Below are 26,992 nucleotides of genomic sequence, written 5' to 3'. Positions count from 1 at the left end.
TGCACCTCGATTTGGTACTGGTACCCTGTGTATATAGTCAAGTTATCGTTACTCATTGTTTATTTATTATTACTTTTATTATTAGGGGTTATTACTTTTCTATGATGTATCTATTTGATTTATGTATGCATTGTTGGAAAGGGTCCGTCACTAAGCATTTCCCTGTTAGTCTACACCTGTTGTTTACGAAGCATGTGACGAATACATCTGGATTTGATTGATTTGACGTAAGAAAGCGCGAGGTAGATGAGGGAGGGAGATGAGGGAGGAAGGAGAGAAGAGGGTTCTCGAGCTGAGCTTTCATAGTCCAATCACTCTCCTCGCGCCAGACAGAGAACAAGTCAACGGGAATCTTGACCAGGGTAGGTTTCATCACGTTTTCATCAAGTTTTCTATCTTTGAACTATTGCATTAACATAGAGATAAATTAATCACATTGCGTTGTGTTGTGCTTTTTCTGTAATATACAATTAATAACTTTTAAGTAAGTATAATATATTGAAATAGGCTATTCTTCGGCGATATTTTACTGAGTGAAAACGCATATTTGGCTGCAATTAAAACCGTTTTGAATGTATTGGTTGTACTCTAGTCGAATTTTATTCTAAAACTTTAATGCATTTGGAAAGTTCCAGTTGCAATGGAATGTCTGTACATCGAAAGGGGTTTAAACAAGCGCGTCTTGACTGCATGCAGCCGTTATGACAAGCCCAGAATCCCCGAATGTCAAACATTTCACGAAAAGGATGTGTCAAAAATACCGCCGCTCAGAATAAATGATTGTGGTTTCCATCGCGTGGATAAATTGTTTGCTTTGATTAGACTTAACGCACTCCCCTTGACTTGTGGATAATGGCTCATGAAGCGTTTTGTTTGTTTCCTCTATAGCGCAACTTTCACCACAACAAGAAAATGTGAACACAAGACCTGCCATGTAAAGACGACTCGACTCAAGGCGCCCCACATAAATCAGTACCTTAGACAGCGACACCCGGCCGTTATCAGCATCTCCAACCCGGCGGAAAGCACACAGTCCACTGCACTCGGCTGTCCTACCAGAGCGCAACCAAGGCATGCAGTTCCGCGAATGACGATTCTCTCTATCAGAGCGCAATGGGTTTCAGAAGCGCTGCTATTAATGATATACTTAACTAATTGCGTCTTCGATACTGATGCTATTCATTCTTCTAGCCAGTATGGTAACAGTATCGATCGTGAGAGGACCAACGCGAGTGGCAGGTGACGAGGGTTGTAGTAACAGCCTTGTTGGACTGAGAGCCTGAGAGCCCTATCACATTCACTTCACTACCAAGTCAGAGAAGATCACAAGCGTCGCGTCGGAAGTGAATTGACAAGTTAGACACACCATGGGGATAAGACACCTTTTGCTGCTCCTCATATACCTGGATCCCCTGAGCGTTCTCTGCGCCGGGACAGGAGGCAAGAAGATGAAACCCGTGACCAAGCGGACTCCCAAGGCGAAAGACACCAACATCACCGCGGCGGTCCCCACCGCCGCGCCGCAGAAGAACACGACCAAGGACTACGATACGTGCACGGGTTACTACGACGTGAGCGGACAATTTGACAGAGAGTTTGCGTGTAACAACACGGTTCACCGCTACTGCTGCGGGTCCTGCTTCCTGCGGTTCTGCTGCCAGGAAAAAGAAAAACGAGTGGATCAGTCAAGCTGTAAAAACTACAACAAGCCGGACTGGGTGAAAACGCCCCCCCCGTCGCCAGCCTCGACGGGACAGCCTTTTGACCCGAGCATGGACCAGACGAACACTGCGGTGTACATCACCTGTGGGATCATAGCTTTTATTTTAGTGGTGGGAGTTTCGGCTAAAGTTGCCTATGACAAAGCCACAGAGCCTCCTCAGGAAATGAATATCCATAGGTAAGTCAGAATTAATGACTTAATAAATGAATGAATGAATGAATGAACGAACGAATGAATATACATGTCTGCTTGGGTGCAAAGCCCCGTTTTATATGAAACATGATGAAACATGATCTGGTCTTTTATGTCTTGAGAGAAAAATGTCAATGTGGTTGAACATATCATTCTGTATTGAAGTCATGTTCACATGCAGTATAAAATATTTTATGGATAATCTGAGTGTGATAATTAACCTGACATATAATATAGTTCATATGGGTCTTATCCACAACCCCCAGCAGTCTAAACCCTTATACTAAAAGGTCTGACCCTTGAACTAAGAAGACTAGTCACACCTTGAAAATAATTGTTATGACAATTATGGGTCAGAGGTCAGAGTTCATTGGAACATGGTCACGTGAGATTGAATACATACTTGACCTCCATTGTACATAATGTACTGTGAGGTGGTCACGTGTGTCTTCCTGGTACAGTAGGCTACAGATAAAGATGTTTCTATATGAAAAAACACTTGACTTTTAACCAGGTTGAGCTATGTCCTGCTTTATACAAATCATTTTATCACCCACTACCAGAATGCTATTAAATCTGGTACACTAGGCTAGTTTACACACACAATAAATGATGTATATCGTTACAAACCAAAGAACCCCTATCTGTACTATTTAGAACCATAATGTGTGTGTGTAAACTAGCCTAGTGTACCAGATGGCATTCTGACATTTACTCTCAATTCCATATATACAATTAAATATGATAAAAACAAATGCATGTGCCATTTGGTGCTATGAAGAACCCTGCTCACAAGGTTCTAAATGGAACTTGTATGGTGCTATAAAGAACCCTGCTCATAAGGTTCTAAATGGAACTTGTATGGTGCTATAAAGAACCCTGCTCATAAGGTTCTAAATGGAACTTGTATGGTGCTATAAAGAACCCTGCTCATAAGGTTCTAAATGGAACTTGTGTGGTGCTATAAAGAACCCTGCTCATAAGGTTCTAAATGGAACTTGTGTGGTGCTATAAAGAACACTTTCCTATGGTTTTATGAAGAACCATTAGTTCTATATAGCACCAAAAAAGGGTTCCGCTATGGTTACAACCCTTTTTGGGGCCATATAGAATTATTTTTTATGGTTCTTTATAGAACCATCATGGAAGAATGGTTCTCAATCTGAAATGTTCTTTGTAGATCATTTCGTGGAAACATACATGGTTATTTGTTCTGTTCAGCCATATTACACTGTTAAACTTCCATAGGTGTTACTGTGTTAATTAGCAACTTAAAGTGAGCAACCTCTTGAACAGCTTGGGGTCCCTGAGAAAATAAACACAGAGTGATTTAATCAACCATTCTCAATTGATGCAAAACATTGTTGCTATATATAGTCATAAATAACACAACTCATTAGATAAACTGGAATGAGACTCTCACTCACGGTTGCACAAAAAAAAAGCTATGCCTAAACTACACCCCAAAATATTCCAATGAGCCTCCTCCCCTACATTTTAATTATCACTAAAAGAGCAAAGAATCATTTTGTGAACTTTAAAGAGACCATTGAAGGGCTCAAAAGGTTCTTTGAGTCATTATGGTTCCACATAGAACCATTAGCCTTCCCAAAGAATCCTTGAGGAACCATTATTATTATTTTTTTGTACACATGAAAGACCAAGGTAATTGCAGAGGTGTTCAAAGGGAAATATTTACATGATTTGGGAAATGCTTGCATGTCAGTTGTGTGGTGAAGGACTGATCCTATTGATGTATATTTGATGTATTTTTTTTGTTGTTATTGGTTGTTTCACTGCAGGTGTTGTGACAAATCTAGTTTCTGCATCATAACATCAAGCCGTATGTAATACTATGGAGAGCACTGACAGTGCATCGTCCCTTCAAATGCAAACAGATAAATCCAGACGCACAACAACGTCTATACACATTCCCCTCGTAAGATACTCATAAAATGACAAGGCCTTTGCTAAGTCAAAACAAACTCTATTGCCATAGACCATAAATTAGAAAATAAAACCTCTAATCCAACCCCTCTCACCCTGAGCTAACTCTAGTCCCATAGCAGCTATCACACCAACACGTTCTCTGTGGTGGTGGTGGTGTGCATTCTCAGACTGCAGTGGTGTACTGACATGGGTTAAACAAGGCTATGTTGGAGTGGCGGTCTGCAGTTATGTGTTTTCTCAGCTGTTTCTCGGCTCCCTCTGGGGCTTTGCAACCTTACGTTTAACCACAGACTAGTGGACAACACATGATGCTGGAGAGCACACATCAATGAGTAACCGCTGATACACATTGTAGTCTCCCACTATGAAGCATGGTCCTTTTACACATGCGCGGCGGCACAACACTGGAGTAATCTAGAGACATTCAAAAATGTGTCGCGCACAGGCGTCCGGTGGCATCTTAATTGGGGAGGACGGACTTATAGTAACGGCTGGAACGATATCAACGGAATGGTATCAAACACATCAAACACATGGTTTCCACGTGTTTAATACCATCCCATCCACTCCATTATTGTGAGCCGTTCTCCCCTCAGCAGCCTCCTGTTGTATAACATTAAGGTTAAAGTGTCATTGGAGTTGCCTGACACGTCTGCGCCACAGCAAATCCAATGATAAATACATAACAGCAAAACTCAGATGTGAAATAAATAAAAACAGGGACAGTATTTATAGAACAGGAAAGGTTACGCTGTACATATATCTGTCACACACAAGGCTTTGAGCAGCAATGCAAACATCATTTGATTTCCTTCTCTTCAAAAAGCTCAGCCAGAAAAAAAACAACTATTTGTGTTATTTTCTGTCATGATGCTGTTGAGTTTTTCCGTTCCCTCTCTCCCCTCTCCTTCTCACCCTCGAGGGGTGCCATACCTCCGTATGCACCTGGTGTCGGCCTGAAAAACACTCCAATTCAACCCAATTATAACGGCTTCTCATAAACACAACTATGCTTCTCTTTCTGTTGTTAGTGTTATTTGCTACCTTCACTGTTTTTGTTAGTAGAGTGGATGTCCACGCCCCCGCGAACATCTAATTAGCATAATACAAAAGCCCATAGAATCTGTCCGTTTAAGCGAGACGTATCTATCTTGGGCTTGCGTCCTCAATCCACAGCATCTGACAATGCCGGTCTTCTGCATCTGCGGTGAAAGTTGGTAGAGCTACAGTGGGATTTTGTCAGACCAGGAGACGAAAATGTAGTGGCCAAAAAAGGGGTTAAATATGGGTCAAATAAATATAAAAACAATTAGCTTATCTGTCTTATATCTCTCAGATAGAAGACAGACACTTCAAAACGTACCTCCTTTTGATGTAGTTTTTTGGACAGCCTGTTTTTCCATATATGATTATGTTATTCAATGTGTTTCTATGGGGTAATAGCAGTAACACCAAATTCAATATTTCATCAAATATATGAATTTTTTCAAAAAACAAATTGTACTATACAGGGTTCCTAAAATTCCAAGTCAAATATCTAAATGATCCTTATTATGACCTACTTATATGTTAGCACAGTAGAAACCCATATCCGGGCCCTTATACCTCAGGGGGGTTTATAATGGTTCTCTATAACCAGTCAGTGCCAAGAAACAAATGAACTCTCACTCACCTTGGAAACGTAAATGCTTGGAGAAGTGAGCTAAATAGACGTATCAGTGACCTTTGGTGCACAAACCTTTTTTTTTATTTATCAAAACCTGCCATTTTCTTCTCTGTGTCCACAGGGCCCTTGCAGACATCCTGAGGCAACAGGGGCCCATTCCCATATCTCAGTACGACTGTGAGAACTTTTCAGCCATGAACGGCTCTCCCAAAGACAACACTCCTCAACAAACCTCCTCCAAGAACCACTACACCCCTGTCCACCAGTCCAAGTCCAACCACGGTACGTGACCTTTATAGGTACATGTATTCAACTGTGTTCGGTAAATATCTTCAAAGACACATTGGAGAAGTGTTATATTGGGTGAAGTGTGCGAATGTGTTGGTGCATAATCACTATGTTTCCAGTAGCGCTGCGTGGGTACAATCACTGGGAAAACCAAGCCACGATTGTTTTTCTCTCCACATTGCAACCTATGCGTTGTGATAATAGCGTTGTTTGCTCTATCACCCGTTAGTTCATATGCCTTGCCACCGTGATATATAGGCCCAAGGCCGAGAGAAAAAGAAGACGCAGTGGAAAATGAATTCAACCACACCTTTGTTTCATCACAAAACCATAGAGCAACCTTTGTCTGGTGAAGTCCACAAAGCATACTGCATGTAACAAACAGTTACATGACCTACAGCAACCTCTGTCTGGTGGAGTCCACAAAGCATATTGCATGTAACAAACAGTTACATGACCTACAGCATACTCTGTCTGGTGGAGTCCACAAAGCATATTGCATGTAACAAACAGTTACATGACCTACAGCATACTTTGTCTGGTGGAGTCCACAAAGCATATTGAATGTAACCGTTACATGACCTACAGCAACCTCTGTCTGGTGGAGTCCACAAAGCATATTGAATGTAACCGTTACATGACCTACAGCAACCTCTGTCTGGTGGAGTCCACAAAGCATATTGAATGTAACAGTTACATGACCTACAGCAACCTCTGTCTGGTGGAGTCCACAAAGCATATTGAATGTAACCGTTACATGATCTACAGCAACCTCTGTCTGGTGGAGTCCACAAAGCATATTGAATGTAACAGTTACATGACCTACAGCAACCTCTGTCTGGTGAAGTTCACAAAGCATATTGAATGTAACAGTTACATGACCTACAGCAACCTCTGTCTGGTGGAGTCCACAAAGCATATTGAATGTAACCGTTACATGATCTACAGCAACCTCTGTCTGGTGGAGTCCACAAAGCATATTGAATGTAACCGTTACATGACCTACAGCAACCTCTGTCTGGTGAAGTTCACAAAGCATATTGAATGTAACCGTTACATGACCTACAGCAACCTCTGTCTGGTGAAGTTCACAAAGCATACTGCATGTTACAAACAGTTACATGACCTACAGCAACCTCTGTCTGGTGGAGTCCACAAAGCATATTGAATGTAACCGTTACATGACCTACAGCAACCTCTGTCTGGTGGAGTCCACAAAGCATATTGAATGTAACCGTTACATGACCTACAGCAACCTCTGTCTGGTGGAGTCCACAAAGCATATTGAATGTAACAGTTACATGACCTACAGCAACCTCTGTCTGGTGGAGTCCACAAAGCATATTGAATGTAACCGTTACATGATCTACAGCAACCTCTGTCTGGTGAAGTTCACAAAGCATATTGAATGTAACCGTTACATGACCTACAGCATACTCTGTCTGGTGGAGTTCACAAAGCATATTGAATGTAACCGTTACATGACCTACAGCATACTCTGTCTGGTGAAGTCCACAAAGCATATTGAATGTAACCGTTACATGACCTACAGCATACTCTGTCTGGTGGAGTCCACAAAGCATATTGAATGTAACCGTTACATGACCTACAGCGTGGTCAAGCAAGGTAATGTTTCTGACATTTTCAGACTATTAAACAACTATTGATTTAGAACCCCAGAGAGTTACCGCAAGTCCCAAAGAAAACAGGAGCTGCCTCCACTATTCCAGCACCATTTTAACTACAACATTTCAACATCATCAAATCACCTCTGCCTAGTCCAATACAGTGACAACTAAAAGATTCCCAAAACAATTTAGTCCAATCAGCGTATGCTAAATATCATACTGTCCATGGTACTAACTTCTGTGTGTGTGTGCTTGAAAGAAGAAAAAAAAATATTGACTCACCCTACTTCTAGAGAAAGGCCAATGCCATTCTCCTCTCTTTCATGTTGCCGAAATGGTCTCACTCTGTCATACAGTACACGGTTTTAGTTGTTGTTATCATAGGCTACCTGGCTAAAATGCTTGCTCGCTAGACTAACTTCCTTTCATGGGCAACAATTAGCCAGATAGTTAACATTAGCCTACTTCCATCAGGCCAGGGGCATAATGTATAAATGAATGATTGGATCGGATTCGCCATTATAATCATTGGCCAGTACGAAGAATTAAGTAAAACCACAAGTCCAAATCCCTATTCCTCTATGGCTAATTTAGGAAATAGATTGTTTTAGTTAGCTCGCTAGCCTTTGGAGGACAACACAACGAGATGCAACAATTACATTTATTTCTGTCAACAACGACATTTGGCTTTTGATATGATGTGATAGGTTGTGAAGCCAAATCCAAACTGGATTCCCTTGATACTTTCTTTTGGTGCGCCAGGATCATTCACAGTTGAGCTGAATGCTGATTGGCTATTATTTGATTATTTTTGTTCATCAATGCTTGCTGGCTTCTCTTGCATTGAATGCTACTGGCGGCAACAATGTCATACCCTTTTGGACCAGATGCATCAGATAAATGGTGTGTACACATCGAGACAGAGGGGGCGCTGTTTCGCTTGCTTGGATGCTTTCTCTGGTCAGTACACGGTTTTAGTTGTTGTTATCATAGGCTACCTGGCTAAAATGCTTGCTCGCTAGACTAACTTCCTTTCATGGGCAACAATTAGCCAGATAGTTAACATTAGCCTACTTCCATCAGGCCAGGGGCATAATGTATAAATGAATGATTGGATCGGATTCGCCATTATAATCATTGGCCAGTACGAAGAATTAAGTAAAACCACAAGTCCAAATCCCTATTCCTCTATGGCTAATTTAGGAAATAGATTGTTTTAGTTAGCTCGCTAGCCTTTGGAGGACAACACAACGAGATGCAACAATTACATTTATTTCTGTCAACAACGACATTTGGCTTTTGATATGATGTGATAGGTTGTGAAGCCAAATCCAAACTGGATTCCCTTGATACTTTCTTTTGGTGCGCCAGGATCATTCACAGTTGAGCTGAATGCTGATTGGCTATTATTTGATTATTTTTGTTCATCAATGCTTGCTGGCTTCTCTTGCATTGAATGCTACTGGCGGCAACAATGTCATACCCTTTTGGACCAGATGCATCAGATAAATGGTGTGTACACATCGAGACAGAGGGGGCGCTGTTTCGCTTGCTTGGATGCTTTCTCTGGTCAGATACATTCAGCCTCTTGCGAATTAAAGGAAAATTATAAAATACAGAGAGATGAAAGATACATATTTTCTTTGGGGGGTAAGCCAGGCTTTCATTGGAATCCATGAGTACATGCCACTGTGTGCTTCATTACTTTGTGTGTGTGTGTTTATATGAGCCGTTGTGTGTTTATTCAGTTTCTGTGTGTATGAGAGCACACATTGTGTGTTTATTCAGTTTCTGTGTGTGAGAGCACACATTGTGTGTTTATTCAGTTTCTGTGTATGAGAGCACACATTGTGTGTTTATTTAGTTTCTGTGTGTGAGAGCACACATTGTGTGTTAATATGAACAGTTGTGTGTTAACTCAGTTTCTGTGTGTGTGAGAGCACACATTGTGTGTTTATTCAGTTTCTGTGTGTGAGAGCACACACTGTGTTTATTCAGTTTCTGTGTGTGAGAGCACACACTGTGTTTATTCAGTTTCTGTGTGTGAGAGCACACATTGTGTGTTTATTCAGTTTCTGTGTGTGAGAGCACACATTGTGTCCACAGCTGCGTTCCCTGTCAGTGGTGTAATCTCTTATGTAGACATCCCATAATCATCCAATTTGTGCAAGAGAGAGAAAGGTAGGGTTAGAGACAGTAGAGAGAGAAAGGTAGGGTTAGAGACAGTAGAGAGAGAAAGGTAGGGTTAGAGACAGTAGAGAGAGAAAGGTAGGATTAGAGACAGTAGAGAGAGAAAGGTAGGGTTAGAGACAGTAGAGAGAGAAAGGTAGAGTTAGAGACAGTAGAGAGAGAAAGGTAGGGTTAGAGACAGTAGAGAGAGAAAGGTAGGGTTAGAGACAGTAGAGAGAGAAAGGTAGGGTTAGAGACAGTAGAGAGCGAGAGGAATAGAGACAGTAGAGAGAGAGACGGAGAGAGAGAGAGGGAGAGAGACAGTAGAGAGAGAGAGAGGGAGAGAGACAGTAGAGAGAGAGGGGGAGAGAGCAGAGAGAGAGAGACAGAAAGAGGGCCTGTCAGTGTAGATAACTGTGGCTAGCAAGGGAACGGGGCCGGGCAATCTCTGGCAGGGTGGAAACGTTAGACGCTGGCACACAGAGACCGTGACCGCTCGGCACGCGGAGTAACGTGATTCGACCACACGGCTGGGAAGTGGGAACAGAACACCACTGACAGGGTGTACTCTGGGGTATGGGCTCTCTGAAGAGATACAGTTAACGTGAGACAGCTTTGTGGTTGCAGGATTGTGAAGCAGGTCTGAGTCGAGAGAGAGCGACAGAGGGAGAGGGAGAGAGAGAGAGACGGAGAAAGGTGTTTGAGAGATACACAGTGAGACAGAAAGACGATTGAGAGAGGAAGAGACTGGCCGTATCCGAATAGCCGTACTTGCAGTCTAAATAGTAGGCAGTGAGGGAAAAAAGTATTTGATCCCCTGCTGATTTTGTACATTTGCCCACTGACAAAGAAATTATCAGACTATAATTTTAATGATAGGTTTATTTGAACAGTGAGAGACAGAATAACAACAAAAAAATCCAGAAAAACGTATGTCAAAAATGTTATAAATTGATTTGCATTTTAATGAGGGAAATAAGTATTTTACCCCCTCTCAATCAGAAAGATTTCTGGCTCCCAGGTGTCTTTTATACAGGTAACGAGCTAAGATTAGGAGCACACTCTTAAAGGGAGTACTCCGAATCTCAGCTTGATACCTGTATAAAAGACACCTGTCCACAGAAGTGAACTATCAATCAGATTCTAAACTCTCCAACATGGCCAAGACCAAAGAGCTCTCCAAGGATGTCAGGGACAAGATTGTAGATCTACACAAGGCTGGAATGGGCTACAAGACCATCGCCAAGCAGCTTGGTGAGAAGGTGACAACAGTTAGCGCGATTATTCACAAATGGAAGAAACAAAAGAACTGTCAATCTCCCTCGGCCTGTGGCTCCATGCAAGATCTCACCTCGTGGAGTTGCAATGATCATGAGAACGGTGAGGAATCAGTCCAGAACTACACGAGAGGATCTTGTCAATGATCAAGGCAGCTGGGACCATAGTCACCAAGAAAACAATTGGTAACACACTACGCCGTGAAGGACTGAAATCCTGCAGCGCCCGCAAGGTCCCCCTGCTCAAGAAAGCACATATACATGCCCGTCTGAAGTTTGCCAATGATCATATGATTGATTCAGAGGACAACTGGGTGAAAGTGTTGTGGTCAGATGAGACCAAAATGGAGCTCTTTAGCATCAACTCAACTCGCCGTGTTTGGAGGAGGAGGAATGCTGCCTATTACCCCAAGAACACCATCCCCACCGTCAAACATTATGCTTTGGGGATGTTTTTTTGCTAAGGGGACAGGACAACTTCACCACATCAAAGGAACGATGGACGGGGACATGTATCGTTAAATCTTGGGTGAGAACCTCCTTCCCTCAGCCAGGGCATTGTAAATGGGTCGTGGATGGGTATTCCAGCATGACAATGACCCAAAACACACAGCCAAGGCAACAAATGAGTGGCTCAAGGAGATGCACATTAAGGTCCTGGAGTGGCCTAGCCAGTCTCCAGACCTTAATCCCATAGAAAATCTGTGGAGGGAGCTGAAGGTTTGGGTTACCAAACATCAGCCTCGAAACCTTAATGACTTGGAGAAGATCTGCAAAGAGGAGTGGGACAAAATCCCTCATGAGATGTGTGCAAACCTGGTGGCCAACTACAAGAAACGTCTGACCTCTGTGATTGCCAACAAGGGTTTTGCCACCAAGTACTAAGTCATGTTTTGCATTGTATTAGATTACACATTCTCATTATGGGTGAGTCTAGTATTAGATAATACATTCTCAGTATGGGTGAGTCTAGTATTAGATTACACATTCTCAGTATGGGGGAGTCTAGTATTAGATTACACATTCTCAGTATGTTTGAGTATTGCATTAGATTACACATTCTCATTATGGGTGAGTCTAGTATTAGATTATACATTCTCAGTATGGGGGAGTCTAGTATTAGATTATACATTCTCAGTATGGGGGAGTCTAGTATTAGATTACACATTCTCAGTATGGGGGAGTATTATATTATACATTCTCAGTATGGGGGAGTATTAGATTATACATTCTCAGTATGGGGGAGTATTAGATTATACATTCTCAGTATGGGGGAGTCTAGTATTAGATTATACATTCTCAGTATGGGGGGAGTCTAGTATTAGATTACACATTCTCAGTATTGGAGAGTCTAGTATTAGATTACACATTCTCATTATGGGGGGGGGGGGGGGGGGGGGGGAGTCTAGTATTAGATTACACATTCTCAGTGTGGGAGAGTCTAGTATTAGATTACACATTCTCATTATGGGGGGGAGTCTAGTATTAGATTATACATTCTCATTATGGGCGAGTCTAGTATTAGATTACACATTCTCAGTATGGGGGAGTATTGCATTAGATTATACATTCTCAGTATGTTTGAGTATTGCATTAGATTATACATTCTCAGTATGGGGGAGTCTAGTATTAGATTATACATTCTCAGTATGGGGGGGAGTCTAGTATTAGATTATACATTCTCAGTATGGGGGAGTCTAGTATTAGATTATACATTCTCAGTATGGGGGAGTCTAGTATTAGATTATACATTCTCAGTATGGGGGGGAGTCTAGTATTAGATTATACATTCTCAGTATGGGGGAGTCTAGTATTAGAGTACACATTCTCAGTATGGGTGAGTCTAGTATTAGATTATACATTCTCAGTATGAGGGAGTCTAGTATTAGATTATACATTCTCAGTATGGGGGAGTCTAGTATTAGATTATACATTCTCAGTATGGGGGAGTCTAGTATTAGATTATACATTCTCAGTATGGGGGGAGTCTAGTATTAGATTATACATTCTCAGTATGGGTGAGTCTAGTATTAGATTATACATTCTCAGTATGGGGGAGTCTAGTATTAGATTATACATTCTCAGTATGGGGGGAGTCTAGTATTAGATTATACATTCTCAGTATGGGGGAGTCTAGTATTAGATTATACATTCTCAGTATGGGGGAGTCTAGTATTAGATTATACATTCTCAGTATGGGGGAGTCTAGTATTAGATTACACATTCTCAGTATGGGGGAGTCTAGTATTAGATTACACATTCTCAGTATGGGCGAGTCTAGTATTAGATTATGCATTCTCAGTATGGGGGAGTCTAGTATGTTGATAGTTGTTGATTAACTGAACAGTTCTACGTAGTATATATTAAGGTTAGTACATAGTGCAGTCACGGCCAAAAGTTTTGAGAAAGACACAAAATTAATTTTCAGAAACTTTGCTGCTTTAGTGTCTTTAGATATTTTTGTCAGATGTTACTATGGAATACTGAAGTATAATTACAAGCATTTCATAAGTGTCAAAGTATTTTATTGACAATTACATGAAGTTGATGTGAATTGTATTTGCAGTTTTGACCCTTCTTTTTCAAGACTTCTGCAATCCGCCCTGGCATGCTGTCAATTAACTTCTGGGCCACATCCTGACTGATGGCAGCCCATTCTGGCATAATCAATGCTTGGAGTTTGTCAGAATTTGTGGGTTTTTGTTTGTCCACCCGCCACTTGAGGATTGACCACAAGTTCTCAATGGGATTAAGGTCTGGGGAGTTTCCTGGCCATGGACACAAAATATCGATGTTTTGTTCCCCGAGCAATTTACTTATCACTTTTGCCTTACGGCAAGGTGCTCCATCATGCTCGAAAAGGCATTGCTCATCACCAAACTGTTTCTGGATGGTTGGGAGAAGTTGCTCTTGGAGGATGTGTTGGTACCATTCTTTATTCATGGCTGTGTTCTTATGCAAAATTGTGAGTGAGCCCACTCCCTTGGCTGAGAAGCAACCTCACACATGAATGGTCTCAGGATGCTTTACTGTTGGCATGACCCAGGCCTGATGGTAGCGTTTACCTTGTCTTCTCCGGACAAGCTTTTTTCTGAATGCCCCAAACAATCGGAAAGGGGATTCATCAGAGAAAATGACTTTACCCCAGTCCTCAGCAGTCCAATCCCTGTACCTTTTCAGAATATCAGTCTGTCCCTGATGTTTTTCCTGGAGAGAAGTGGCTTCTTTTCTGCCCTTCTTGACACAAGGCCATCCTCCAAAACTCTTCGCCTCACTGTGCGTGCTGATGCACTCACACCTGCCTGCTGCCATTCCTGAGCAAGGTCTGTACTGGTGGTGCCCCAATCCCACAGTTGAATCAACTTTAGGAGACGGTCCTGACACTTGCTGGACTTTCTTGGGCATCCTGAAGCCTTCTTCACAACAATTGAACTGCTCTCCTTGAAGTTCTTGATGATCCTTGCAGGTAACCATGACTGACAGAGAAAGACCAATAATTCCAAGCACCACCCTCCTTTTGAAGCTTCCAGTCTGTTATTCAAAATCAATAAGCATGACAGAGTGATCTCCAGCCTTGTCCTCGTCAACACTCACACCTGTGTTAACGAGAGAATCACTGACATGATGTCAGCTAGTCCATTTGTGGCAGGGCTGAAATGCAGTGGAAATGTTTTTTGGGGGATTCAGTTCATTTGCATGGCAAAGAGGGACTTTGCAATTAATTGCAATTCATCTGATCACTCTTCATAACATTCTGGAGTATATGCAAATTGCCATCATACAAACTGAGGCAGCAGACTTTGTGAAAATTAATATTTGTGTCTTTCTCAAAACCTTTGGCCACGACTGTATAGTTTTAGTACGTAGACAGAATTCGGACACGGCCAGAGATAGATGTGTGCTCAGGTTTCAGTTTCCACCTCAAAACAACAAGAGAGAAAGGTAAGATCAACAGACAGCCCTAAAATCCCACTCGCGTAGACAAAAAAATAAATGTGGAGACAGACAGACAGACAGACAGACAGACAGACAGACAGACAGACAGACAGACAGACAGACAGACAGACAGACAGACAGACAGACAGACAGACAGACAGACAGACAGACAGACAGACAGACAGACAGACAGACAGAGGTGCGGGCTGGTCAGGTGTGTCAGGTTTGAGCGTGTCGACCCCAGTATGCTCCCAGTCAGAGGTCCCGTTTGTCTCCCTGATTCACTGTATCAATCTAGTCCTAATGCTAGGGCCCAACGAGCCATGCCAGGGAAGGGAGGAAAGGGAGAACCCGCAGCCACCTAGGGCTGTGGTGGTCATCACATTTTGTTAGCTGGTGATTGTCAAGCAAATAACTGCCGGTCTCAAGGTAATTGACCGTTAATTAACCTCAACACATTTAGCATCTTCAGGCTTCCACACACAGCCTACAAGCCACTGATGCAGACCTTTGGAACATCTACATTTTAAAAAGTCTAATAAATCCATGTAATATAGCCTACACCATCACAATCTATCCATTATTGATTTTAGACAGGTCTAAAGAAACATGATAAGAAGAAAATGCAGTCTATTTCAGAAGAACAGAATGACATATTCTGAGTTGTCCTTATGTTAGTCACTGATCTGTCATATGGCTGTGGGCTACACTAGTTCATTTAGCAGACAAGATTTGCTTCGAACTCCATGGCATTATTTTATATTATTTTATAGTATGCAGAATACAATTGAACATAGCTGAATAAAATAGAAAGGATATTTTTCTCCAAACTAATTATGAGGGAATACGAACATGTGGCTATTCTGTGTTGAGGGGTTAACAAAGAAACTGGTCCTCTTATATGCTTCATTTTGAGTTATTTGTGTAACTTTAGTTGTGATACGAATGTTGCGCTATATATTAAATTTGTTTTAATGCATTCTAAGGCTGCATGATGCAACTCTAATGATGATTTGAATAAAGTCTCATCATTTGTTTTTTTTTGCGCAGGCTGCACACACTTCATCAGTCTCTCATTTTGACAATTTGACAAGCACTTGACAATGCCTCGTATTTCCTGGTGGCATCCCCCTTGTGTGGCCTTAATGCCCCCTAGAAAAGTCCATGCCTTTGGCGGCCAGTGGCCATTGTGCTATTGGGCTGAATATAAAAATGACAATTCCCTTCTCTTCCGGGCACCTCTCACTCACATGGTTCTCTCATATATCTCAATTCTAATTAGCCAATGTGATTGGGTCATTCTCACAGGCATCTTAGCTCCGAAGTAGGCTACAAGAGAAGACAGACACATCGGTGAAGCAAATGACTCCTTGTCGAATTCCGAGGCGCATATTGAAGATGTTAGAGCTGTCTATGTTTACTTTCCCTCTGCCTACAAGATGAATAAGGCTAACGAGCAGCAAAAGCACTAGCCTATGTCAATCTACTATCTCCCTATTCTATTGGTCAACTTGTCCTTCTACTCCAAACATAGTCTGGGACAGTTATGGGATGAAACAGTTCCAAATTAATACAACCGCTAGCATCAAAAACACTTTTAAAATCAAAGAAGATGATGCAACAGATCAGAACATTTAGCTTAAAATGTTGATAAGCTATTAGCTATTTCTTCCCATTATAAGCGCAGCAGGCTATAAGCGCAGCAATGTGCACTTGGCAGCAGGCTATAAGCGCAAATGTTCCAAAATGCAATTAGCGGGAAAACATAATTCTCCAATGTGACCGCAAATGTGATTATGCATGTAATGCTTTATTATAAAGGTTTATTTTTTATGTTGAAAAGTATCTTCCACAAACTTGAAACTCACACGCCACCTATGTATGCCAGTTAGGCTCTACACTGGTTGTAAATAGGATTAATGTGCTTCATTTTAAGATGTTATTTGACCACTTTAGTTGTGATACAAACTGTAGTAACCTGGTATATTTATGTTTACCAATAGATGGCAGTACTGACTCAAGACGGAGGTTTGCTTTCAAAACATATAGGCCTAGGCTACATGAGGTGTGCGACTATGTATTGAAAAAGTTGCAAAAAAAAGTTACGAGCTGTTTCTTGCCTTAAGCTGGGCATCATTCACAATGATGGGCTAATATTGTCACCCATCAGACTATTCTTGATTTAGTCTTGTATTTACATATACTAAATAATATATGTGAGAAATTAGTTTAGATTTAGAATGGACCATTATTATGCACATGTCTCGGAACAGGGGAAAAAATAGCGAATGGAGGAAATTTTTCCCGTGGTTAATTTTCATGCCAGCCAGGTAGGCTATACTCCTGTTTTAAATATAAGCAATGTGCTTAATATTAGGAAGGTTGAGAAATAAATATTGTAGGCCTAGTCTACAGAAAGCCGATGGGATCCTCATCTTTCTAATAGAGGCCATCAAAACTCACACTATTGCATAGCCTATAGAAATGTTGCGCAACATGAGCTCATGGGCTCTCATGAAGTGTTGATTTATATTTGATTATATTATATTGATGTCAGAGTGATTCGAGGGACAATAGAGTGCTGAGTACCAGGCAGTCAGCACGTTTAGTATGCTGCTAATGACCATCAGCAGCATCAGAGCTTGGAGAAGCCTAATTACCATTCTTAAACGGTCACATGGAATTTGACTGCAGTCATGACTCGTGACCAATATGGTAATACGGTCACCAAAACAGTCCTACTCCTACCTACCCGACTGGCTGACTTGCTCACTGTGACCTTATGGCTAGTCATACTCAGTGGAGGTCAGGAATCTCTCTCTCTCTCTCTCTCTGTCTATCTATCTGTATCTCTGCCTTCCTGCCTGCCTGCCTGTTTGGTTGTGTGTCTGCCTGCCTGTATTCCTGCACACAAACATTGTTAGTGCTAGCTAGCCCAGCGTAGGCTAGCCCAGCCCAGCTCTCCTTCCACTGAGGATCCTGCAGTCCGGCGAGCTTGGACATGACACGCAGTGACAGGCAGAGGAGAGAAGGCATCGGTAATGTGTGTGTATAAATTGGGAGTTAATATTGTATGGACTAAGGTAGTACAGCAGAGAGGGGGAGAGAGATAGAACATTTAGAAAGAAAGACAATCCTCTACACCCTGCGCACACACTGCAGCCTTCCAAGACTGGCCACTCGTGTGTTTGAGAGGTCTGGAATCAGATGACAGAGTCCTAGTAAACCAGGTGTAACTACAGCTAAAGGTCTGGGATCAGATGACAGAGTCCTAGTAAACCAGGTGTAACTAGAGCTAAAGGTCTGGGATCAGATGACAGAGTCCTAGTAAACCAGGTGTAACTACAGCTAAAGGTCTGGGATCAGATGACAGAGTCCTAGTAAACCAGGTGTAACTACAGTTAAAGGTCTGGGATCAGATGACAGAGTCCTAGTAAACCAGGTGTAACTACAGCTAAAGGTCTGGGATCAGATGACAGAGTCCTAGTAAACCAGGTGTAACTACAGCTAAAGGTCTGGGATCAGATGACAACTAGAGCTAAAGGTCTGGAGAGACTGAGCCAAGCGATAAAATGACACACTGTCCCCTCTGATCTTAAAACCTGGCCGTTGGCCCCACTCTCCAAGGATGTCTCAGTGGAAGTTGGGATATGCAACACACTCATACAGGTTACCCACTTGTTCATGCAGTGAAAAAGGACAAATGTATACACCCCCTATTTGACGTTTTCTAATGCTGTCTAGTAGCTTTCCGCATCACAACAATAAAACCCCCAACAATATTTTTTCCCTTAAATTACACTCAAGAGTATTTATAAATGCAGGTCAGGTGTATCGTGGGTATCCTTGGTGCATTGCTAAAAAAATAAAAAAAAACATCCGCCGTCCGGGCATTTTTAGAACGAGACAGTATATTCCTTCAAAACAGATCCAGTGCAGACAGCAGAATAGGAAACCATGCGGTGCACGGAGCAGGCTGCTATTTATATTCTTATCCACTCTGCTTGTTGTTGTACGTTTCAGAGGCAGGTTTCGGGTAAACACGATGCACCCTGCAGCCACAACAAGGAAAAGTCCTTGAGAGTGGATTCTTTTAGAGGCCTTGCAGAGATTTGTACCTTAAAACGGTTTGAAGTAAAGAAACAAAGGGGAAAAAAGAGAAACTTCATTGAATAATGAGTTTTTCAGGATTTGTTGTTGTTGTCTAATTAGGTACGATGAGAGGAAGTCGTGTTTATTGTCGCGTGGAGAATAGCTGTTTTCACTCTGCCCAGTATCCATATTGTAACATTTTAGGGTCAGTGGTCCTATTTGTGAGTCAAAAACAACAACAGTTTCACTGACATTCAAAGTTCAATAGTGACACTGCTACACAAACAAACAGCTAATGGATGACAATATAACATAACAGCTAATGGATGACAATATAACATAACAGTTAATGGATGACTGTATAACATAACAGCTAATGGATGACAATATAACATAACAGCTAATGGATGACTGTATAACATAACAGCTAATGGATGACTGTATAACATAACAGCTAATGGATGACAATATAACATAACAGCTAATGGATGACAATATAACATAACAGCTAATGGATGACAATATAACATAACAGCTAATGGATGACAATATAACATAACAGCTAATGGATGACTGTATAACATAACAGCTAATGGATGACAATATAACATAACAGCTAATGGATGACAATATAACATAACAGCTAATGGATGACTGTATAACATAACAGCTAATGGATGACAATATAACATAACAGCTAATGGATGACAATATAACATAACAGCTAATGGATGACTGTATAACATAACAGCTAATGGATGACAATATAACATAACAGCTAATGGATGACAATATAACATAACAGCTAATGGATGACTGTATAACATAACAGCTAATGGATGACAATATAACATAACAGCTAATGGATGACAATATAACATAACAGCTAATGGATGACAATATAACATAACAGCTAATGGATGACAATATAACATAACATATAGGTTATACAGTCATCCACTAGCTGTTAGGTCATATCCATTAGCTGTTTTTGGTTCCAGCTAGAACCTTTCTGAGTTCCATGTAGAACCCTTTACACAGAGGGTTCTACATTGAACCCAAAATAGTTCTATCTGGAAACAAGAAGGGATTCTACCAGGAACCAAAAAGGGTTCTCCTATGGGGACAGCTGAAGAACCCTTGTGGAACCCTTTTTCTAAGAGTGTACAGTATATATGCACATGGTAACAATGTAACCTTCCTGCTTTTTACACACCCGCGCTTTGACATGACCTTGGTACATTTCCCTCAGCCCTTTAGTTTCTGAGTGTGTGCATGTATTTTTGCGAACATATATGTGTGTGTGTGTGTGTGTGTGTGTGTGTGTTTGTTACACGTCTGTGTTTATTGCTTGGAGAGATTTTCAGGACAGCATGCATGAGTTTTGCCTGGATTACTAAACTATGATTTAATTAGTTTAATTAAGATACGATTCATAACCAGATTCACTCTGCCCTCTACATTTTCTGTTTTCCTAATCTCCCACCAATTAATCAGAAAATTGCATGGCTATAACATCTTCTCAGTGACCTCCCTCCCTCCTTCCTCTCTCCTTGTGGTTTTGATAATCATCACTTACATTTAAAGAGGAGTATTTCTATGCCGACTGTGTCAACATGGTTCATTTGAATCCACTTCTCTGTGAATATGAGAGAGGTGTGTCGGTGGCGTTGCAGGTATGAGGTTGTAATTAATCTTATGAAGACCTTTGAGTGTAGAAACCTACAATTACTTCTTGTTAAAGTAGTGGCTATTTTGCATAATGGAATCATTATGCATTTATGTCTGATTTTAAGGTAACAGTATTTTACAGCCCTTTTCAACCCATTTGTTTTATGAGCGGTCAAGCAATGTTGCCGTGAAAAAAAGTATTGTAGGTTTGTACAGTATTGTACAGTTCAACATGGGTAGATTGGTTCTTACAAAGGATGAGTGCTTATTCTGCAGGGGTGATTTATGAACATAGAGAAAGAGAGGGAGGGAGGAAAAGGTATAAAGGAAGAGAGAGAGAGAGGGAGGGGAGAGAGTGAGAAAGGGGGGGAGAGAGGGAGAGGGAGGGGAGAGAGGGAGAAAGGGGGGGAGAGAGGGAGAGGGAGAGCGAGGGGAGAGAGGGAGAAAGGGGGGAGAGAGGGATAGGGAGGGGAGAGAAGGAGAAAGGTGGGGAGAGAGGGAAGGGAGAGAGGGAGAAAGGGCAGGAGAGAGGGAGAGGAGAGAGGGATAAAGGGGGGGGGAATGAGAGGGAGAGGGAGGGGAGAGAGGGAGAAAGGGGGAGAGAGAGAGTAATAGAGAGAGAGGGAGGGGAGAGAGGGAGAAAGGGGGAGAGAGAGAAAGGGGGACAGAGAGATAAAATATATTTAGAGAGAGAGAGGGAGGGGAGAGAGGGAGAAAGGGGGAGAGAGAGAAAGGGGGACAGAGAGATAAAATAGAGAAAGAGAGGGAGGGGAGAGAAGGAGAAAGGGGGAGAGAGAGAAACAAACAGAAATAGAGATAAAGAGAGAGAGAGGGAGAAAGAGAGAGGGAGAAAGAGAGAGAGAGGGGTAAAGGGGGTGTCGTGTCTTTAGCTATGCCGAATTAAGTGATATGACATGCTATTCTATAAAATAATTTCTCCGTAATTAATATTACCTGATTGAGCTAATCATGTAAATGTAATTAACTCGAGATTCGGGGCACCACGAAAAAATATTTATAGAGCTGTTACCTTCTGAATAAACTCTTAAAGACCTAGTAATATTTTACATCAATAGCAGTCAATATTAATCGTCACCTTAATTCAGTCTCATCTGAAAGTTGTACATTCTTGGTTATCTTCACGAACCCTGTCTAACAAGTTGAATCAGCAATGCAAAATTGGGTTTAATTATTTATTTACTAAATACCTAACTAATCACAAAGAATTACACATACACATAATTAATCATAACTTGATTACAAATTACGTCATAAAGGAAAACGTCCCTAGCGGGTGGAACAGATATGACAGCTTGTTACACAAAAGAAAAGGGGCTGGGTGTGAGTGAAAGAGCGGGAAGACTGAGGAACAAAGGGCGAAGCTGTGCTATCGTAAATACAGTATCTTATGCATTCTAAATTACCGCCCATTTGGAAAAGGAAAATGGAATAAATATTTACTCTGAGCTGCGCTTCGGTAGGTTGGTGGTAGATGGAAGGCCGTGTTGCCCAACCGAGTCCTTTGTCCTTTGAAGAATGTCTCTGGTGGTCAATTGGATACGTTGTAGTAATATTGTTGTGTGATAGACGGGATACTCTGTCTGTTCCTTCCTAACCTGCGTTTGCAGCTGCTGTTGCTAACTCAACGGCTAGGAGGTATCACTTCTGTAGTGAATAAGAGTTCAAAGTTCATACCATTCGCAACCAAAGCTCACGCTGATGTTTGCTTCGTTCTGTAGTTATTATCTGAACCATTCTGACATCGGACCGTCATCCTCACATCCTCGGAACAGCAGGTTATATTGTTGTCAAGGCTTTATATAGTGGAACGAGAAGGGTGTGTCTGAAAAGTTTTATAACCCATGACTCTTCACAGGGGCGGGCCACTGATTGAGCAGAACCCTAACCTTGTGAAAACCCAATTCTCACATTTTAGAAGCTAAAATCGCATTTCATCCCATCACGAATAATTTCATATTCAAACATTTAAATTGAACAACAATTCCATGTGAATCCGATAACTCTGATGTGTAGACTTTCCACTGTAGAGTTTATGTCATCTTATCATTGATGAGAATGTCTCAGTTGACAACCGAACTGACATCATATTCATTAAGTACCACCGCATATGTTCAATTGGTCGGATTACCAGAATATAGTTCATTTCCCCCCACCTTCTGATGTTCCCAGAATCTCTATGTTAAACAAGGGGTTTGCAAATTTAACATCAGTAGGGTAGATAGAGGAAAAAGGGGGAAGAGGTATTTATGACTGTCATAAACCTACCCCCAGGCCAACGTCATGACAGGGGACAGAGAGATATAATATAGAAAGAGAGAGAAAGATAGAGGGAGGGAGGGAGGAAATGTATAAAGAAAGAGAGAGAGAGAGAGAGAGAGAGAGAGAGAGAGAGAGAGAGAGAGGGGGAGAGAGGGAGAAAGGGGGAGAGAGAGATAAAATATAGACAGAGAGAGGAAGAGAGAAAGAGAGAGAGGAAGAGAGAAAGAGAAAGAGAGAGGGGGGGGAGAGAGAGAGAGGGAGGGGGGGAGAGAGGGAGAAAGGGGGAGAGAGATAAAATATAGAAAGAGAGAGAAAGAGAGAGAGAGATAGAGGGGGAGAGAGGGAGAGGGATAAAGGGGAGAGAGAGATAAAATATAGACAGCGAGATAAAGAGAGAGAGAGAGAGGGGGGAGAGAGAGAGAGAGAGAGGGAGAGGGGGGAGAGAGGGAGAAAGGGGGAGAGAGAGAGGGGGAAAGGGAGATAGAGAGAGAGAGAAAGGGGGACAGAGAGAAAAAATATAGAAAGAGAGAGAAAGAGACTTAGAGGGAGAGAGAGAGAGAGAGAGAGAGAGAGAGAGAGATAGAGAGGGTGAGGGGGGGGGAGAGGAGAGAGAGAGAGAGAGAATATATAGAGAGAATATAGAAAGATAATATAGAAGGAGGGAGAGGGGAGAGAGGGAGAAAGGGGGAGAGAGGATGAGAGAGAGAAAATATAGAAAGAGAGAAAGCGAGAAAGATAGAGAAGGAGAGAGAGAAAGGGGGAGAGAGAGAGAGAAAATGAGAGAAAAAGATGGAAACAGAGAGCGGGAGAGAGGGAGGAGATATTTATATATATAGAGAGAGAGTATATGCTAGAGATTACGTGCATGTCACCATGTCACCATGCCCTCTCCACAGTAGACAGCGAGCTGACAACACTGTACCATGTAAATGACCTCTGTCTGCCTCACTGTGGTAAAGGTTCATCGCCCTTGGAGATGAATAACCTTGCCAGTCCCTCTGAGCTACACGACAACACCTCTCCCACTCATTCCATAATGAAATGATCTGATTATTCACATTATTCTGCTCACAAAAGAACGTAGAGCCAGGAACTAGAGAAGGTACGATCGAAGAAACAAAACATTATTCTCACTTGTGAACGGTACAGTACCTTTATCACCTTATACATCTTTCACATGCAAAAGGTGACCGTTGAAGGTGAAAGTCACGTATCCTTATGTCACGATACATTCATAACGCCTAGCCTTTTCCCTCGCGACGCTTCACGCTGTCTCACCTAATGAGATGGGAAAGGAATTAGGAGAAGGGTGGTTGACGAGAGCTTTTACATTCACAGAACGCCTGCTGGGGTCAGGAATGTGGCAAGCCCATGATAAAGGTTACGCAGGCAGTGTTTGTGTGTCCTTGCAACACGATATCTGTGCCCAGCGGGGTAGACCTAAGACATGATATCTGTTCCCAGCGGGGTAGACCTAAGACATGATATCTGTTCTCAGTGGGGTAGACCTAAGACATGATATCTGTGCCCAGTGGGGTAGACCTAAGACATGATATCTGTTCTCAGTGGGGTAGACCTAAGACATGATATCTGTGCCCAGTGGGGTAGGCCTAAGACATGATATCTGTTCCCAGCAGGGTAGACCTAAGACATGATATCCGAAGCTATGGTAACCTCTGGTAAGTGAAGCATGATTGGGTTCACAGTGGTCTTTGCCTGTGACCCGATAAAATCTATAGCTTTTTAATAGGTTTGGATATTTAGTTGTTTCCGGATCTGAAGACTAGTTTTCTTCCATTTGTAGTTTAATGGGACAATGATCAACTGTTCTGATAGCAACAGTGATAGTGAGAATTAATGTATGACATAGTGTCTGAAGTTTGGTGGTGGTTCCAAAGAAGAGCAGAAGAGGTTTAAACCAAAAATGTATTAAATCAGTAGAAAAATCAGCTTTGCTTGAAGCAGTCTTTGGAAGAATCCTGACTCTGTGATTGGCTCTTGCAGGTCTCCACTACGGGAAGGAGAGTGTCCGCAGCAGTGGAGGTCACGACCTCCATACCTTCATCTCCTCTGGGTTTGTCACGTTGGGACGCGGCCAGCCCAAAGGTACAGTACTTTCTAGATCTTATTTTTCTTGCTCTATATAATCTTTAATCTTTTCTATCCACCTCTATCTAACCTCTTACCCTTACAAATCTTATCTATACAAATATATCCAACCTCTTATCCACCAATCACTATCCCTCCATACACAGATCAGACCAAGAGTCTCCTTCTGCTGAGTCAACAATGGTACTATATTTCTGGTACTATATTTCTGGTACTATACTTCTGGTACTATACTTCTGGTACTATATTTCTGGTACTATATTTCTGGTACTATATTTCTGGTACTATACTTCTGGTACTATATTTCTGGTACTATACTTCTGGTACTATACTTCTGGTACTATACTTTTGGTACTATATTTCTGGTACTATATTTCTGGTACTATACTTCTGGTACTATACTTCTCTTCAGCTTTCCTCCCTCTTTCTATCTCTCTTCCCCCCCTTTTTGTCTCTCTCTCTCTCGCTCTCTCTATTTCACTCTCTCTGTCTCCCTCTCTCTCTGACTCCATTTCTCTCTCTATCTCTCTCGCTCTCTCTGTCGCTCTCTCTCTCTCTCTGTCGCTCTCTCTCTCTGTCACTCTCTCTCTCTGTCACTCTCTCTCTCTGTCACTCTTTCCCTCACTCTCGCTCTCTCCCTGTTGCTATTTTTTTTTCTCTCTCGCTCTCTTTCTCTCTCTGTCTCTCTTTCACTCTCTCATTGTGTCTGTCTGTCTGTCTCTGTCTTTGTCTCTCTCACTCTCTATCTGTCTCTGACTCTCTCTCTCTTTCTCTCTCTCTCTCTGTAACCTACCAGACACTAATTTCTATCTTCCACCACCCCCTGGGTGACGTCAGCATTTTCTCTCTATAACCCAAAGTGCTTTACCTTCTAACCTGCTAACTTGGCTTTGTTATGCATCATTATCGGCATTGGGGTATATTCAATATTTCCAGGCATATAGGAATCCGTAGCTATCTGTGCTTCAGTACCACAAATCAGACTGTTTGACAAGAGAATCAGTGTCTCTGAGGAAAGCTATTCTACAGTCTAACCATCACCCTTCTCTCTATGTTTCTCTCTCTCACACACACACACACACACACACACACACACACACACACACACACACACACACCCTCCAGACGGTTGTCATTTGCTCGGCTCTGAGTTTCCCCGTGTGTTAAATAGTGATCAGTAGACTGGCCTGTTGTGATACATTCTCTTCTATCTACCGCCTATATGTCACACTATGGATATGTCATGCAACTTGCTTAACCTGCTGCTGGTCAATGCTGCTCAAATTGTGTGTGTGTGTGTGTGTGTGGTGGGGGGTGCGGGAGTGTGTGGTACGCCAGTGTGTGTGTGTGTGTGTGTGTGTCCATCTCCTGCACTTTGTCTAGCTAAACTGTAGCTTCTACATATACAGTTCCACCTGGAGAAGTATTTTCCATCTGTTACATCGGAAACTCCATGAAGTCAACACACAGCCAAGTGTTGTCCGTCCTCATGATTTATGGTCTTTTGGGTGGTATCAGCAGTCTTTTTGGGTGGTATCAGCAGTCTTTTTGGGTGGTATCAGCAGTCTTTTTGGGTGGTATCAGCAGTCTTTTTGGGTGGTATCAGCAGTCTTTTTGGGTGGTATCAGCAGTCTTTTTGGGTGGTAGCAGCAGTCTTTTTAGGTGGTAGCAGCAGTCTTTTTGGACGGTAGCAGTACTGGACTGTACAGTAGAGCCAAAAGGAGAAGTTATATAAATTATTATACACTGGGAGATTCATACAATCTATTTTCACGCTGTCAAAACTTCCTGATTCCATGTTCATCATATTAATTACATCAGATGAGGAATCTGTCATTGATTTAATCTGTGCGGCTCTGCAGATTTACACAGTAAAGATTTATCCTTGGGTTTGGCTGACGTCTGGTCTGTTGCCTGCCCATAAACCCTGTTCTCTGTTAGGCTGGAGGAACGGATGGAGGCTTGGAATGGGACCAGGTCAGCATCAGGTGATGCTCCAATAAATCAATAT

The 26,992-nt window shown here is 42.0% G+C and overlaps 1 protein-coding gene across 4 annotated transcripts in view; it reads left to right on the top strand.

The window, feature by feature from the left end:
• The first annotated feature begins 244 nt into the window (after positions 1-244).
• The window catches only part of LOC110491311 (uncharacterized), a 117,233-nt gene continuing 90,485 nt past the window's right edge, over positions 245-26,992 (top strand). For all 4 annotated transcript variants that reach the window (XM_036946091.2, XM_021564672.3, XM_036946090.2 and 1 more), the window contains exons 1-4: positions 245-362; positions 889-1,900; positions 5,653-5,813; positions 24,877-24,978. In XM_036946091.2, coding sequence (XP_036801986.2) covers positions 1,368-1,900; positions 5,653-5,813; positions 24,877-24,978 — 796 coding nt within the window. In that variant the 5' untranslated portion in view covers positions 245-362; positions 889-1,367. The remainder of the gene's footprint in view (positions 363-888; positions 1,901-5,652; positions 5,814-24,876; positions 24,979-26,992) is intronic.

This window comes from Oncorhynchus mykiss, chromosome 16, assembly GCF_057628025.1.
Source record: "Oncorhynchus mykiss isolate SJ-2025 chromosome 16, ASM5762802v1, whole genome shotgun sequence".
Lineage (NCBI taxonomy): Eukaryota > Metazoa > Chordata > Actinopteri > Salmoniformes > Salmonidae > Oncorhynchus > Oncorhynchus mykiss.
The sequence above is the reverse complement of the archived record's forward strand: the minus strand, read 5'-3'. Positions and strand labels throughout refer to the sequence as shown.